The sequence below is a fragment of the Lepidochelys kempii genome, chromosome 28 (assembly GCF_965140285.1).
Source record: "Lepidochelys kempii isolate rLepKem1 chromosome 28, rLepKem1.hap1, whole genome shotgun sequence".
NCBI lineage: Eukaryota > Metazoa > Chordata > Testudines > Cheloniidae > Lepidochelys > Lepidochelys kempii.
The window spans coordinates 551,290-568,104 of NC_136407.1; the positions used below are offsets into that span (position 1 = coordinate 551,290).

General features: G+C 57.0%; 1 protein-coding gene across 1 annotated transcript in view; it reads right to left on the minus strand.

The window, feature by feature from the left end:
* Positions 1–16,815, minus strand: part of MUC17 (mucin 17, cell surface associated) — a 33,854-nt gene that overhangs the window by 9,926 nt on the left and 7,113 nt on the right. Inside the window, 17 exon segments of the mRNA XM_078850983.1 lie at positions 149–274; positions 659–3,648; positions 4,184–4,355; positions 4,893–4,952; positions 5,429–5,562; positions 6,158–6,219; positions 6,654–6,772; positions 8,301–8,426; positions 8,811–9,524; positions 9,527–9,838; positions 9,841–11,798; positions 12,333–12,504; positions 13,036–13,095; positions 13,572–13,705; positions 14,301–14,362; positions 14,798–14,916; positions 16,445–16,570. Coding sequence (XP_078707109.1) covers positions 149–274; positions 659–3,648; positions 4,184–4,355; positions 4,893–4,952; positions 5,429–5,562; positions 6,158–6,219; positions 6,654–6,772; positions 8,301–8,426; positions 8,811–9,524; positions 9,527–9,838; positions 9,841–11,798; positions 12,333–12,504; positions 13,036–13,095; positions 13,572–13,705; positions 14,301–14,362; positions 14,798–14,916; positions 16,445–16,570 — 7,446 coding nt within the window.

Here is a 16,815-nt window from a genome sequence, read left to right on the forward strand (position 1 = left end):
AGCCAACGGCACCGTGAGCCCGGAATAGGGGCTCAGGAACCAAACCCTTGGGAACAAGCCGCTCTGCGAGAATGGGTACCCAAAAGGCTCAGGGACTGACAGTCCAACAGGAACCCACAGAGCGATGGGGGAGGCCAGAGCCACTCACCGATGTTGATGTTGTTCATCACCGTTTCGCACCGCTCCCCTGTAAATCCCGAAAGGCAGAGACACTTGTTCGCAAGGGGGGTCCCTCCATTCTGGCACCTCAGGGGCTCCAGCGTGGTGGCGGGAGCTTCAGGGGAGCAAAGAGAGAAATGGGACTGAATGAGGACATACACCTGAAAGGGACCCCTCGCCCGGCACTGAGATGCGGCCACCTCTGGGGTGAGCATGGGAAATGGTAATGGTTTGCCACAAGTTTCTAGCCAGGAATTAACTTCACATCCCACTTAGCCACTGATGTGGATGATGTGATTTTTATGTGTGACAATAGCCCCTGCATGCCCCAAACCGTAAGGAGGACCCCATCGTGCTGGGCACTGCACCTGCCCCGACTGAAATCAGGGACCCCACGGTGCTGGTCAGTGGCTGAGCCAGGAATAGAGTCTACGGTTCCCAGTCTGCCGCCCCTACCTTCCTCGCGGAACCCTGCTCCCCATAGAAACCCACAACTCACCCGCAGTGGTTGTGGTGCCAGTGGGGTTTGTGGGGTGGCTGCTGGTCCCTGGGATTTTGGTTGGCACAGTCACGGAAGTACTTGTGCTGCTAGACGGCGTCTGAGTCACAAGGCTGGTCACGGTGCCGGGTTTCCTCGTGGGAACCGAAGAACCTGTCGAGACGGAAAGAGGAGGCGCCATGGACCTTGTAGAAGACACTTGACTTGTTCCTGGCTCGGACGTCATCATTGTGCGAGAGATGCTGGAGATGGACCCTGTGCTGGTAGGCGAAGAAACAGTCGTGGCCAACGTTTCCTCGTGGCTGGTGGATTTGGTTGGGCTTGGAACAAAACGGGTTGTCGTTGGCAGTGTCTCATGGTGGGTGGATGCCGGAGGACTTGAGTAGGAAAGTGTTGTTGCCAGGGTGGTCTCGCTGGTGGTGGATGAAGATATGGTTGAATGGGACTCTTTTGTCTTTACGGTAGACTCAGTGGAAGATGTGGTCACAGGCGGCTGAGGAGAGACTGTCGTCAAAGTTGTCTGTCGGCTGCTGAATTCCTCTGTCTTAGGGACAGAAAGAGTTGTTACTCCTCTACTCTCAGTACTTGTGAATTCAGTCGGAGCTGGATGGAGAGGGGCCGACGTCACGGTTGTCTTCTTGCTGATGAATTCAGGTATGGTTGTATGGGACACAGATGTCATGGTGCTACTCTCGATGGAAGATGTTGGCACAATGGGCTGAGAGGTGGCTGTTGTCAAGCTTGTCTCACTGGTGGAGATTTCACTTCTGGCAGGCGCAGAAAGAGTGGTTGCCAGTGTCGTTTGGTTGTGAGTGAGTCCTGTTGCTGGGACATAGGGAGTTGAGGTTACGGTGGTCTCATTCTTTGGGAATTCAGTCATAAGAGTGGAAGGACTAGTTGCCTTGGTTCTCTCATTGGTGCTGAATTCGGGTAGGGTTGTATGGGACACAGATGCCATTGTCCTACTCTCCGTGGAAGATGTCACGACAGTTGGCTGGGATGTGACTGTTGTCAAGTTTGTCTCACGGGTGGAACTTTCTGCTGTAGCTGCCACAGAGAGCGTGGAAGACCTTGTGACTTCAGGAACCGTTGACCCGGAAAGACTTGTTGTGAGTGTTGTTTCATTAGTGGGGACTTCAGACATGGTTGAATAGCGCCCAGTTGTCTTTACAAGGCTTGTTGCCAAAGTTGTCTCCTTTCTGGTGAACTCAGACACAGCTGAGTGGGAGGGAAACGTCACTGAAGGGCTCTGAGAGGAAGGGGTGGTCAGAGCTGGTTGGGAGGTGGCCATTGTAGAGTTCGTTTCAAGGGTGGAGATTTCAGGTGTAACAGGTACAGAGAGAGTTGTTGATATCGTGGTCTCAGCCTGGGTAGATTTTGAAGCCGTTTCTACAGGAAACCTAGTTGCCATGGTAGTCTCACGGCCTGTGAATTCTGTTAAAGTCAGATGTGGAGGAGTTGTCGCTGGGGGTGCGGCACTGGTAATGAATTCAGGAACTGTTGTGTGTGACACGTTTGTCGTGATGGCACTCTCAGTAGAAGATGTTGATACAACTGCAGTGTGAGTAGCTCTTGTAGCCGCTGTCTCACTGGTGGATATCTCAGATGTAGCAGACGCAGAGGGTGTTGTTGACAATGTCGTTTCACTGTGGGTCAATTCTGGTGAAGCTGGAGCAGAAACCGTTCTTCCCAGAGTCGTTTCCTTGGCTGTGCTTTCAGAGAGGGTTGTGTGAGAGACAGAAGTCAAGAAGGTGCTCTGGGTGGAAGAGCTGGGCACCGTTGCCGGTGGAGAGGATGTTGCTGAGGTTGTCTCACTGTTACTTGTTTCCATTGTGGTATGCCCTGAAGAAGGTGTTATCACATTGTGTGTGGATGTCTCTGTCATTGGAAGAGAAGGAGTGCTTGCCATGGCAGTCTCTGTCTTTGGGAATTCAGTAACAGTTGGATGGGGTGGAGCCAATGTCACGGTTGTCTCATTGCTGGTGAATTCAGACACCGTGGGGTGTGTGACAGTTGTCCTTATGGGACTTTTACTGGATGATGCTGTCAGAGTTGACTCGGAAGCAGTCGTCAGACTTTCCTCCCTTGTGGAAATTTCGGCTGTTCTCAGGACCGGAAGAGAGGTTGCCATGGGAGTCTCACTGTTTGTATATTCACTGAAGGTCGGGGGAAGAATTGTTGTAGTTAGGGTTTTCTCACTGGTGAAAGTTTCAGGTAGTGTTGGGAGAGAGACACTTCTTGTTATCTCCCTGGAAGATGTGGAAACAACTGCAGAGGAAGTAGCTCCTGTAGCCGCTGTCTCGCTGGTGGATATCTCAGATGTAGCAGACGCAGAGGGTGTTGGTGACAATGTTGTTTCACTGTTGGTCAATTCTGGTGAAGCTGGAACAGAAACCGTTGTTGCCAGAGTCGTTTCCTTGGCTGTGCTTTCAGAGAGGGTTGCGGGAGAGACAGAAGTCAAGAAGGTGCTCTGGGTGGAAGAGCTGGGCACCGTTGCCGGTGGAGAGGATGTTGCTGAGGTTGTCTCACTGTTACTTGTTTCCATTGTGGTATGCCCTGAAGAAGGTGTTATCACATTGTGTGTGGATGTCTCTGTCATTGGAAGAGAAGGAGTGCTTGCCATGGTAGTCTCTGTCCTTGGGAATTCAGTACCAGTTGGATGGGGTGGAGCCAATGTCACGGTTGTCCCATTGGTGGTGAATTCAGACACCGCGGGGTGTGTGACAGTCGTCCTTATCGGACTTTCACTGGATGATGCTGTCAGAGGAGACTGGGAAGCAGTCGTCAGATGTTCTCCTGTTGCTGTCTCTGAGGAACTCGTGTGTGTGCTTCTCTCTGTGGTGGCTACAGACATCTTTGGGACGGGAGCTGTGGCTGAGCTCGGTGGCTCTGTGCTGGACCGAACCGCTGTGCTGTGTGCTGTCTCCCGTACTGTGAACTCAGCTGTTGTTGGCATCGACTGGGTCCCTGCTACTGTCGTGGTCAGCTGACTGAGTGGGGAAAATTACCATGGCTTCATCACTCATGGAACCAATTACAGATCATGCCTTTCCCATGGGCCGCTGCTGAGTTACCCACCCCACGTTCTGCAGTGCAACCCCGCCTGACACCGTGCTGGGGCAGTGTGGAAATCACTGACTGGCAGGGGACAGCACCCGCTGCTGAGCCCCTGCCCCGCTCCCTGCCCCACGATGCCCGCTAGTGCCCCACTTGGGCCAGCCCTACTTGCTGGGGGAGAGCGCCCGCTGCTGAGACTCCACCCTGCTCCCTGCCCCACAGCATCCCCTGGCAAATGCGAACCCTCTGAGCCCCCCACTCCCTACAGCTCAGGCTCCCCACTTCTTGTGGCGCAGCACCCCCAGTTACCACCATGCTGAGGCGTTGGGCAGTGACCCATGGAGGAGAGCATCCCCTGCCCTGCCTGGCTTTGGAGAGCTCATTCGCGCACGGGACACAGCAGCAGGGAGGCAAGATGTCTCTAGCTCCAGCAGAAAGCAGCCCCCTTTGGGGAGGTGTGTGACTCACCGGCACTGGGGTCCCTGAGCCCCAAGGTAGCACTGCTCCCCTGCTTTGCAGAAGGGGCCGTAGGGGCTGTGGATGCTGCACTTGGAGATGCACATCAGCCCGTTGCTCACGTTCAGCGGGAAGTAATATTTCTGGTACTCCGCGGGAATGATGGAGTTGTTCTGGCAGACCGCTGGGGGGGAGGGCGAAAGCCGAGGCAGGTCAATACCACAGGAAACCAACCCACCTCCCTCTTCCTTCCTGGATGCTCAGACACTGCTCAGCCAGATGCGTCCCAAGGGACCCTCCAAAACAGGAACCGGTCCCAGAGAGCGACCGGATCCCGGGCTACAGGGGAGAAGGCATCTAACACCTGGGAGCCGCGCTTCGCCCGATTCAGACTGCAAGGAACATGGGCATGGCGGCCAGAACGGCCTCCCCGGGGAGCTGCTGGATTCCCGGAGCATTTAAATGGAGCCTGTGTGACTCCAAACGCTCTGCACTCGCTCAGCCGGACGCAGAGATCACTGGGGTCCTTGCATCTGCCGGCCAGACCCTTAGCTGCGGTGAATCCGCTGTCAAGCCACAGGCATAGATTCAGCTGTGATGCAAGTTCGCTCCAGCTGCGTCTCTGACCTTACAAACCTACAGGACCGGCCCCTGGCGTTATCCTGGGAGAGCAGGGAAGGGGGTGACGGGCAGGGGCAGAGACAGAGGCTCTGGGTCTTACCTGCTATGTTCAGATTTACCGAGTTGACCTGCGTGGCTCCAGGTTTAAAGCACAATTTGTCTGAAAACAAGAGAGAGGGAGACCCAAATGTGAGTTGCAGCATCTGCGATTTGGGGGGGATCTGGCTCCAGGTTTGTGCATGTTTCCAGCCATGTTGGGGAGCAGGATGCATGCTGGAGGCCGAGCGGTTAGAAGGGGCCGTTCACAGTCCAGCATGCTCAGCGCCCACAGCCCTAGCGCGGTGGAACCCCAACGCCTGGGAGAAACTAGCCGGTCTGCATGACAGATGCAGCGGAGCGAGGTGGGGGTCTCCTTCATCTCCCCGGGGGCTCTGGAGACCCCCTCGGCTGGCTGGCGCCCCCTGGGAGCCCAAGAGAGATGCAGGAAACACGGCAGGGACGGCATGCAAGGCTCTGCAGGGAAGGGATGAGACGCCGGCTCTGCGGCTGGCACCACGCAGCCACCCCGAAAGCCAGATGGCCAGCGCTGGGCCCGCAAAGGGGAGGCTGGCTGGCCAGGCGACGCGCGGTACACACCCGGAGAGGCGCTGGTGCAATTGGTGGCGTTCAGCCGCGCTCTGACGTTGGCCACGGCCTGGGTGTACACACTGGTGTAGTTGGCGTAGGGCACGTCCAGGACCACGCGGTGATGCACCACCACGCTGCCATTGCTGTGGGAGGAGAAGAAGAATAGAAAGGCCGTCAGGGGCCACCGGATGACACCACCCCATCCCCAGGGTTGCCAGGCGTCCGGGTTCCGAGAGGAAGGCCTGGTCGAAAGGGGACCCTGGCAGCTCCGGCTGGCACTGCCGACCACTTGGTGAAACGTCCGGCCGGCGGTGCAGTGCGGGTAAGGCAAGCTAGTCCCTGCCTGCCCTGGGGCACCGCACTGCTCCCAGAAGCTGCCGCCAGGTCCCTGCAGCAACATGGCACATGGGTGGCCAGTGAGGCTCCATGCACTGACCTCGCGCCTGCAGGCATCACCCCCACAGCTCTCATTGTTGGAGGTTCCCGGCCAATGGGAGCTGCGGAGCCAGGCCTCGGGCTGCGCGTAGAGCCTCACTGACTGCCCATGTGCCTAGGGGCTGCAGGGACATGGTGACAACTTCCTGGAAACAGCGGCAAGTGCCACAGGGACTCCCCCACCCTGAACCCCTCCTGCATACGAACTCCCTGTCCCAGCCCGGGGAGTTTGCTTTTGTGCGACAAGAAAGTTGGCGACCCTTTCCCCCACCCCCATCATGGGGCCCGGGCCCCACACCTCACCTCAGCTGGATCACCTCGATGCTGAGGAACCCAGGCACCGTCTCCCTGTAGATCGGGTCCATCTGCAAGAGAGCGGACTCAGCACGGTGGGCGCAAAGTGCTCCCCCTACTCCATGGAGCCCTGGCCCCCTTCCCTGCGCTCCGCACAGATCTGCCCTGCTGCTGCAGCTGTCCCCCACCCAGCAGAGACCCTGCTCCCCCAAACCAGTGGGATGCTCCTTCCTCCAGACTGCCTTGGACCTTCCACGGCTCAACCCAGCCCCAGGGACCATCCCCCACCTGCCAAAGCCCCAAACTTCCCATAATGCATTGCATCAGGACCCCTGCCCCTAGGAGACACCGTGGCTCTCTGCAATGGGGCACTGCCTCCACAGACCCTGCAATCTAACCCCTCACCGGCGTGCCAGACCCCAGCTCTGCTCCCACTACAGCAGTTCCCCGTTCACCCACAGCTCCGCGCGTTCTCCCCAGCCCTCCTGAGTCCGGTCTCCCTCACCCGGGCACTGAAGATTTCCACAAACTCTTTGAACGCTGTGGACCTTGGATCCTCCATGCTTTCGGAGAAGTTCATGTTCGTCACCACCACGGTGACATTGATCTCCGCCTTCACCACATCTACACATGGGAAACAAAGTGCAGCTTTGGCAGCCCCGAGCGCTCACGAGCCAGGGAGGACGAGCGGGGGCTCGCCAGGCTGGGTTTAACCACCACGAGATCGGGGCGGGGGTAATTAAAGAGCCAAATGAGTTTGGCTCCTGTTCTAAGCCTCTAAAGTCGCTCCATCATTGGAGAATCCAGGAACAGACGGGCTGGAAGGGAGCCTGAGTCCAGATCCTCACGCTGAGCCAGGACCAGTAACCCCAGCCCAGTCCTGACGGGTGTTTGTCCAACCTGCTCTGAGAAGCCTCCAGAGACAGGACCCGCCCGTGGCACCTGTTCTGGAGCTGAGCTACCCTGAGAGCCAGGAAGCGTTTCCTAAAACCCAACTGAGCTCGGCCTTGCTCCGGATTAAGCCCCTTGCTCCTTTTCTTGCCTTCGGGGGCCCCAGAGTACAACTGACCCTGTCCCATCAGACCAGCCCTTCTCCGACCTGCAGGCCAGGCTCAAGTCCCCACCGTCCTCTACGCTGACCACACCTGGGTTCAACCTTGCCCCCTACGTCGGGTTTCTAGCCCTCGGATCGTCCTCTGCATGGCCACTCGCCCGTTTGCCCCCAGCTCCCCTAATGTGCCCAGAGGTCGCCACAGACCCATGGCAGGGGGCTTACCGGCACCAACAGAGCAGGACGACGCCCTCCCCCATTCACACACCCTGGGTTGATATTAGCCTTTTTTGCACCTGTCGCACATTTGCTTGTGCGATGCTCTTGCAAAAAAGGCGAATGTCAGTCACGGGTCGCAGGAACAAACACCCCGGTAAAGCCACCAGGGTCGCCTGGTAAAGTAAAGCTGCTCCAGGTCAATTAAGACACCTGGGGCCAATTAAGAACTTTCCAGAAGGCAGGGAGAAGGCTAGGTTGATTGGGACACCTAAAGCCAATCAGGGGCTGGCTGAAATTAGTTAAAAGCCTCCCAGTTAGTCAGATGGGGGTGCATGTCAGGAGCTGTGGGAGGAAGTCGTGCTGTTGGAGAGGCTGCGTAGTACACACCATATCAGGCACAAGGAAGGAGCCCATGAGGGAAGGGTGAAGTGGAGCTTGAGGAAGTGAGGGCTGCTGTGGGGGAAGTAGCCCAGGGAATTCTACATGTCATGTTTCTAAAAGGTCAGCTGCCATAGTTGATACTATTAGGGTCCCTGGGCTGGAGCCCGGAGTAGAGGATGGGCCTGGGCTCTCCCCCACACCTTTGCCACCTGATTGATCACTGAGACTGGGAGACGACAGAGACTGTGCAAGGAAGGAAACTTCTCCTCACCTTCCTTGCTGGCTTATGATGAAAATGGTTCAGTAGACTGTGACCCTTGTCTCGAGAGAAAGAAGAGTTACGTGGAGGGTGACAGTGAGCCTCTGAGACTAGCGAAATCCGCCAGGAAATGCAGGACCCATGGAGGCAAGGACAGAGCTTTGTCACAGTCCCCAAAAAGCTCAGGGACTGGCAGTCCAACAGGGACCCTCAGAGCGATGGGGGAGGCCAGAGCCACTCACCGATGTTGATGTTGTTCATCACCGTTTCGCACCGCTCCCCTGTAAATCCCGAAAGGCAGAGACACTTGTTCGCAATGGGGGTCCCTCCATTCTGGCACCTCAGGGGCTCCAGCGTGGTGGCGGGAGCTTCAGGGGAGCAAAGAGAGAAATGGGACTGAATGAGGACATACACCTGAAAGGGACCCCTCGCCCGGCACTGAGATGCGGCCACCTCTGGGGTGAGCATGGGAAATGGTAATGGTTTGCCACAAGTTTCTAGCCAGGAATTAACTTCACATCCCAGTTAGCCACTGATGTGGATGATGTGATTTTTGTGTGTGACAGTAACCCCTGCATGCCCCAAACCGTAAGGAGGACCCCATCGTGCTGGGCACTGCACCTGCCCCGACTGAGATCAGGGACCCCACGGTGCTGGTCAGTGGCTGAGCCAGGAATAGAGTCTACGGTTCCCAGTCTGCCGCCCCTACCTTCCTCGCGGAACCCTGCTCCCCATAGAAACCCACAACTCACCCGCAGTGGTTGTGGTGCCAGTGGGGTTTGTGGGGTGGCTGCTGGTCCCTGGGATTTTGGTTGGCACAGTGACGGAAGTACTTGTGCTGCTAGACGGCGTCTGAGTCACAAGGCTGGTCACGGTGCCGGGTTTCCTCGTGGGAACCGAAGAACCTGTCGAGACGGAAAGAGGAGGCGCCATGGACCTTGTAGAAGACACTTGACTTGTTCCTGGCTCGGACGTCATCATTGTGCGAGAGATGCTGGAGATGGACCCTGTGCTGGTAGGCGAAGAAACAGTCGACGCGCTATCTCAGAGTTGGCTGGTGGATTTGGTTGGGCTTGGAACAAAACGGGTTGTCGTTGGCAGTGTCTCATGGTGGGTGGATGCCGGAGGACTTGAGTAGGAAAGTGTTGTTGCCAGGGTGGTCTCGCTGGTGGTGGATGAAGATATGGTTGGATAGGACTCTTTTGTCTTTACGGTAGACTCAGTGGAAGATGTGGTCACAGGCGGCTGAGGAGAGACTGTCGTCAAAGTTGTCTGTCGGCTGCTGAATTCCTCTGTGTTAGGGACAGAAAGAGTTGTTACTCCTCTACTCTCAGTACTTGTGAATTCAGTCGGAGCTGGATGGAGAGGGGCCGACGTCACGGTTGTCTTCTTGCTGGTGAATTCAGGTACAGTTGTATGGGACACAGATGTCATGGTGCTACTCTCGATGGAAGATGTTGTCACAATGGCTGAGAGGTGGCTGTTGTCAAGCTTGTCTCACTGGTGGAGATTTCACTTCTGGCAGGCGCAGAAAGAGTGGTTGCCAGTGTCGTTTGGTTGTGAGTGAGTCCTGTTGCTGGGACATAGGGAGTTGAGGTTACGGTGGTCTCATTCTTTGGGAATTCAGTCATAAGAGTGGAAGGACTAGTTGCCTTGGTTCTCTCATTGGTGCTGAATTCGGGTAGGGTTGTATGGGACACAGATGCCATTGTCCTACTCTCCGTGGAAGATGTCACGACAGTTGGCTGGGATGTGACTGTTGTCAAGTTTGTCTCACGGTGGAGCTTTCTGCTGTAGCTGCCACAGAGAGTGTGGAAGACCTTGTGACTTCAGGAACCGTTGACCCGGAAAGACTTGTTGTGAGTGTGGTTTCATTAGTGGGGACTTCAGACATGGTTGAATAGCGCCCAGTTGTCTTTACAATGCTTGTTGCCAAAGTTGTCTCCTTTCTGGTGAACTCAGACACAGCTGAGTGGGAGGGAAACGTTACTGAAGGGCTCTGAGAGGAAGGGGTGGTCAGAGCTGGTTGGGAGGTGGCCATTGTAGAGTTCGTTTCAAGGGTGGAGATTTCAGGTGTAACAGGTACAGAGAGAGTTGTTGATATCGTGGTCTCAGCATGGGTAGATTTTGAAGCCGTTTCTACAGGAAACCTAGTTGCCATGGTAGTCTCACGGCCTGTGAATTCTGTTAAAGTCAGATGTGGAGGAGTTGTCGTTGGGGGTGCGGCACTGGTAATGAATTCAGGAACTGTTGTGTGTGACATGCTTGTCGTGATGGCACTCTCAGAAGAAGATGTTGATACAACTGCAGTGTGAGTAGCTGTTGTCGCCGCTGCCTCGCTGCTGGATGTTTCAGATGTAGCAGATGCAGAGGGTGTTGTTGACAATGTTGTTTCACTGTTGGTCAATTCTGGTGAAGCTGGAGCAGAAACCGTTGTTGCCAGAGTCGTTTCCTTGGCTGTGCTTTCAGAGAGGGTTGTGGGAGAGACAGAAGTCAAGAAGGTGCTCTGGGTGGAAGAGCTGGGCACCGTTGCCGGTGGAGAGGATGTTGCTGAGGTTGTCTCACTGTTACTTGTTTCCATTGTGGTATGCCCTGAAGAAGGTGGTATCACATTGTGTGTGGATGTCTCTGTCATTGGAAGAGAAGGAGTGCTTGCCATGGCAGTCTCTGTCCTTGTGAATTCAGTGCCACTTGGATGGGGAGGAACCAATGTCACGGTTGTCCCATTGGTGGTGAATTCAGACACCGCGGGGTGTGTGACAGTCGTCCTTATCGGACTTTCACTGGACGATGCTGTCAGAGTTGACTCGGAAGCAGTCATCAGACTTTCCTCCCTTGTGGAAATTTCGGCTGTTCTCGGGACCAGAAGAGAGGTTGCCATGGGAGTCTCACTGTTTGTATATTCACTAAAGGTCGGGGGAAGAGTTGTTGTTGTTAGGGTTGTCTCACTGGTGAAAGTTTCAGGTAGTGTTGGGAGAGAGACACTTCTTGTTATCTCCCTGGAAGATGTTGAAACAACTGCAGAGTTAGTAGCTCTTGTAGCCGCTGTCTCGCTGAAGGATATCTCAGATGTAGCAGACGCAGAGGGTGTTGATGACAATGTTGTTTCACTGTTGGTCAATTCTGGTGAAGCTGGAGCAGAAACCGTTGTTGCCAGAGTCGTTTCCTTGGCTGTGCTTTCAGAGAGGGTTGCGTGAGAGACAGAAGTCAAGAAGGTGCTCTGGGTGGAAGAGCTGGGCACCGTTGCCGGTGGAGAGGATGTTGCTGAGGTTGTCTCACTGTTACTTGTTTCCATTGTGGTATGCCCTGAAGAAGGTGGTATCACATTGTGTGTGGATGTCTCTGTCATTGGAAGAGAAGGAGTGCTTGCCATGCTAGTCTCTGTCCTTGGGAATCCAGTACCAGTTGGATGGGCTGGAACCAATGTCACGGTTGTCCCATTACGCGCTATCTCAGAGTCCGCGGGGTTTGTGACAGTCGTCCTTATGGGACTTTTACTGGACGATGCTGTCAGAGGAGACTGGGAAGCAGTCGTCAGATGTTCTCCTGTAGCTGTCTCTGAGGAACTCGTGTGTGTGCTTCTCTCTGTGGTGGCTACAGACGTCTTTGGGACAGGAGCTGTGGCTGAGCTCGGTGGCTCTGTGCTGGACCGAACCGCTGTGCTGTGTGCTGTCTCCCGTACTGTGAACTCAGCTGTTGTTGGCATCGACTGGGTCCCTGCTACTGTCGTGGTCAGCTGACTGAGTGGGGAAAATTACCATGGCTTCATCACTCATGGAACCAATTACAGATCATGCCTTTCCCATGGGCCGCTGCTGAGTTACCCACCCCACGTTCTGCAGTGCAACCCCGCCTGACACCGTGCTGGGGCAGCGTGGAAATCACTGACTGGCAGGGGACAGCACCCGCTGCTGAGCCCCTGCCCCGCTCCCTGCCCCACGATGCCCGCTAGTGCCCCACTTGGGCCAGCCCTACTTGCTGGGGAGAGCGCCCGCTGCTGAGACTCCACCCTGCTCCCTGCCCCACAGCATCCCCTGGCAAATGCGCACCCTCTGAGCCCCCCACTCCCTACAGCTCAGGCTCCCCACTTCTTGTGGCGCAGCACCCCCAGTTACCACCATGCTGAGGCGTTGGGCAGTGACCCATGGAGGAGAGCGTCCCCTGCCCTGCCTGGCTTTGGAGAGCTCATTCGCGCACGGGACACAGCAGCAGGGAGGCAAGATGTCTCTAGCTCCAGCAGAAAGCAGCCCCCTTTGGGGAGGTGTGTGACTCACCGGCACTGGGGTCCCTGAGCCCCAAGGTAGCACTGCTCCCCTGCTTTGCAGAAGGGGCCGTAGGGGCTGTGGATGCTGCACTTGGAGATGCACATCAGCCCGTTGCTCACGTTCAGCGGGAAGTAATATTTCTGGTACGCCGCGGGAATGATGGAGTTGTTCTGGCAGACCGCTGGGGGGGAGGGCGAAAGCCGAGGCAGGTCAATACCACAGGAAACCAACCCACCTCCCTCTTCCTTCCTGGATGCTCAGACACTGCTCAGCCAGATGCGTCCCAAGGGACCCTCCAAAACAGGAACCGGTCCCAGAGAGCGACCGGATCCCGGGCTACAGGGGAGAAGGCATCTAACACCTGGGAGCCGCGCTTCGCCCGATTCAGACTGCACGGAACATGGGCATGGCGGCCAGAACGGCCTCCCCGGGGAGCTGCTGAATTCCTGGAGCATTTAAATGGAGCCTGTGTGACTCCAAACGCTCTGCACTCGCTCAGCCGGACGCAGAGATCACTGGGGTCCTTGCATCTGCCGGCCAGACCCTTAGCTGCGGTGAATCCGCTGTCAAGCCACAGGCATAGATTCAGCTGTGATGCAAGTTCGCTCCAGCTGCGTCTCTGACCTTACAAACCTACAGGACCGGCCCCTGGCGTTATCCTGGGAGAGCAGGGAAGGGGGTGACGGGCAGAGACAGAGGCTCTGGGTCTTACCTGCTATGTTCAGATTTACCGAGTTGACCTGCGTGGCTCCAGGTTTAAAGCACAATTTGTCTGAAAACAAGAGAGAGGGAGACCCAAATGTGAGTTGCAGCATCTGCGATTTGGGGGGGATCTGGCTCCAGGTTTGTGCATGTTTCCAGCCATGTTGGGGAGCAGGATGCATGCTGGAGGCCGAGCGGTTAGAAGGGGCTGTTCACAGTCCAGCATGCTGAGCGCCCACAGCCCTAGCGCGGTGGAACCCCAACGCCTGGGAGAAACTAGCCGGTCTGCATGACAGATGCAGCGGAGCGAGGTGGGGGTCTCCTTCATCTCCCCGGGGGCTCTGGAGACCCCCTCGGCTGGCTGGCGCCCCCTGGGAGCCCAAGAGAGATGCAGGAAACACGGCAGGGACGGCATGCAAGGCTCTGCAGGGAAGGGATGAGACGCCGGCTCTGCGGCTGGCACCACGCAGCCACCCCGAAAGCCAGATGGCCAGCGCTGGGCCCGCAAAGGGGAGGCCGGCTGGCCAGGCGAATCGCGGTACACACCCGGAGAGGCGCTGGTGCAATTGCTGGCGTTCAGCCGCGCTCTGACGTTGGCCACGGCCTGGGTGTACACACTGGTGTAGTTGGCGTAGGGCACGTCCAGGACCACGCGGTGATGCACCACCACGCTGCCATTGCTGTGGGAGGAGAAGAAGAATAGAAAGGCCGTCAGGGGGCCCCGGATGACACCACCCCATCCCCAGGGTTGCCAGGCATCTGGGTTCCAAGAGGAAGGCCTGGTCGAAAGGGGACCCTGGCAGCTCCGGCTGGCACTGCTGACCACTTGGTGAAACGTCCGGCCGGCGGTGCAGTGCGGGTAAGGCAGGCTAGTCCCTGCCTGCCCTGGGGCACCGCACTGCTCCCAGAAGCTGCCGCCAGGTCCCTGCAGCAACATGGCACATGGGCGGCCAGTGAGGCTCCATGCACTGGCCTCGCGCCTGCAGGCATCACCCCCACAGCTCTCATTGGTGGAGGTTCCCGGCCAATGGGAGCTGCGGAGCCAGGCCTCGGGCTGCACATGGAGCCTCACTGGCTGCCCATGTGCCTAGGGGCTGCAGGGACATGGTGACAACTTCCTGGAAACAGCGGCAAGTGCCACAGGGACTCCCCCACCCTGAACCCCTCCTGCACACGAACTCCCTGCCCCAGCCCGGGGAGTTTGCTTTTGTGCGACAAGGAAGTTGGCGACCCTTTCCCCCACCCCCATCATGGGGCCCGGGTCCCACACCTCACCTCAGCTGGATCACCTCGATGCTGAGGAACCCAGGCACCGTCTCCCTGTAGATCGGGTCCATCTGCAAGAGAGCGGGCTCAGCACAGTGGGCGCAAAGAGCTCCCCCTACTCCATGGAGCCCTGGCCCCCTTCCCTGCGCTCCACACAGATCTGCCCTGCTGCTGCAGCTGTCCCCCACCCAGCAGAGACCCTGCTCCCCCAAACCAGTGGGATGCTCCTTCCTCCAGACTGCCTTGGACCTTCCACGGCTCAACCCAGCCCCAGGGACCATCCCCCACCTGCCAAAGCCCCAAACTTCCCATAATGCATTGCATCAGGACCCCTGCCCCTAGGAGACACCGCGGCTCTGTGCAATGGGGCACTGCCTCCACAGACCCTGCAATCTAACCCCTCACCGGCGTGCCAGACCCCAGCTCTGCCCCCACTACAGCAGTTCCCCGTTCACCCCACAGCTCCGCGCGTTCTCCCCAGCCGTCCTGAGTCCAGTCTCCCTCACCCGGGTACGGAAGATTTCCACAAACACTTTGAACGCTGTGGACTTTGGATCCTCCATGCCTTCGGAGAAGTTCATGTTCGTCACCACCACGGTGACATTGATCTCCGCCTTCACCACATCTACACATGGGAAACAAAGTGCAGCTTTGGCAGCCCCGAGCGCTCACGAGCCAGGGAGGACGAGCGGGGGCTCGCCAGGCTGGGTTTAACCACCACGAGATCGGGACGGGGGTAATTAAAGAGCCAAATGAGTTTGGCTCCTGTTCTAAGCCTCTAAAGTCGCTCCATCCTTGGAGAATCCAGGAACAGACGGGCTGGAAGGGAGCCTGAGTCCAGATCCTCACGCTGAGCCAGGACCAGTAACCCCAGCCCAGTCCTGACGGGTGTTTGTCCAACCTGCTCTGAGAAGCCTCCAGAGACAGGACCCGCCCGTGGCACCTGTTCTGGAGCCGAGCTACCCTGAGAGCCAGGAAGCGTTTCCTAAAACCCAACTGAGCTCGGCCTTGCTCCGGATTAAGCCCCTTGCTCCTTTTCCTGCCTTCGGGGGCCCCAGAGTACAACTGACCCTGTCCCATCAGACCAGCCCTTCTCCGACCTGCAGGCCAGGCTCAAGTCCCCACCGTCCTCTACGCTGACCACACCCGGGTTCAACCTTGCCCCCTAGGTCGGGTTTCTAGCCCTCGGATCGTCCTCTGCATGGCCACTCGCCCGTTTGCCCCCAGCTCCCCTAATGTGCCCAGAGGTCGCCACAGACCCATGGCAGGGGGCTTACCGGCACCAACAGAGCAGGACGACGCCCTCCCGCATTCACACACCCTGGGTTGATATTAGCCTTTTTTGCACCTGTCGCACATTTGCTTGTGCGATGCTCTTGCAAAAAGGGCGAGTGTCAGTCACGGGTCGCAGGAACAAACAGCCAGGTAAAGCCACCAGGGTCGCCTGGTAAAGTAAAGCTGCTCCAGGTCAATTAAGACACCTGGGGCCAATTAAGAACTTTCCAGAAGGCAGGGAGAAGGCTAGGTTGATTGGGACACCTGAAGCCAATCAGGGGCTGGCTGAAATTAGTTAAAAGCCTCCCAGTTAGTCAGGTGGGTGCGCATGTCAGGTGCTGTGGGAGGAAGTTGTGCTGTTGGAGAGGCTGCGTAGTACACACCATATCAGGCACAAGGAAGGAGCCCATGAGGGAAGGGTGAAGTGGAGCTTGAGGAAGTGAGGGCTGCTGTGGGGGAAGTAGCCCAGGGAATTCTACATGTCATGTTTCTAAAAGGTCAGCTACCATAGCTGATACTATTAGGGTCCCTGGGCTGGAGCCCGGAGTAGAGGATGGGCCTGGGCTCTCCCCCACACCTTTGCCACCTGATTAATCACTGAGACTGGGAGACGACAGAGACTGTGCAAGGAAGGAAACTTCTCCTCACCTTCCTTGCTGGCTTATGATGAAAATGGTTCAGTAGACTGTGACCCTTGTCTCGAGAGAAAGAAGGGTTACGTGGAGGGTCACAGTGAGCCTCTGAGACTAGCGAAATCCGCCAGGAAATGCAGGACCCATGGAGGCAAGGACAGAGCTTTGTCACAGTCCCCAAAAAGCTCAGGGACTGGCAGTCCAACAGGGACCCTCAGAGCGATGGGGGAGGCCAGAGCCACTCACCGATGTTGATGTTGTTCATCACCGTTTCGCACCGCTCCCCTGTAAATCCCGAAAGGCAGAGACACTTGTTCGCAATGGGGGTCCCTCCATTCTGGCACCTCAGGGGCTCCAGCGTGGTGGCGGGAGCTTCAGGGGAGCAAAGAGAGAAATGGGACTGAATGAGGACATACACCTGAAAGGGACCCCTCGCCCGGCACTGAGATGCGGCCACCTCTGGGGTGAGCATGGGAAATGGTAATGGTTTGCCACAAGTTTCTAGCCAGGAATTAACTTCACATCCCAGTTAGCCACTGATGTGGATGATGTGATTTTTGTGTGTGACAGTAACCCCTGCATGCCCCAAACCGTAAGGAGGACCCCATCGTGCTGGG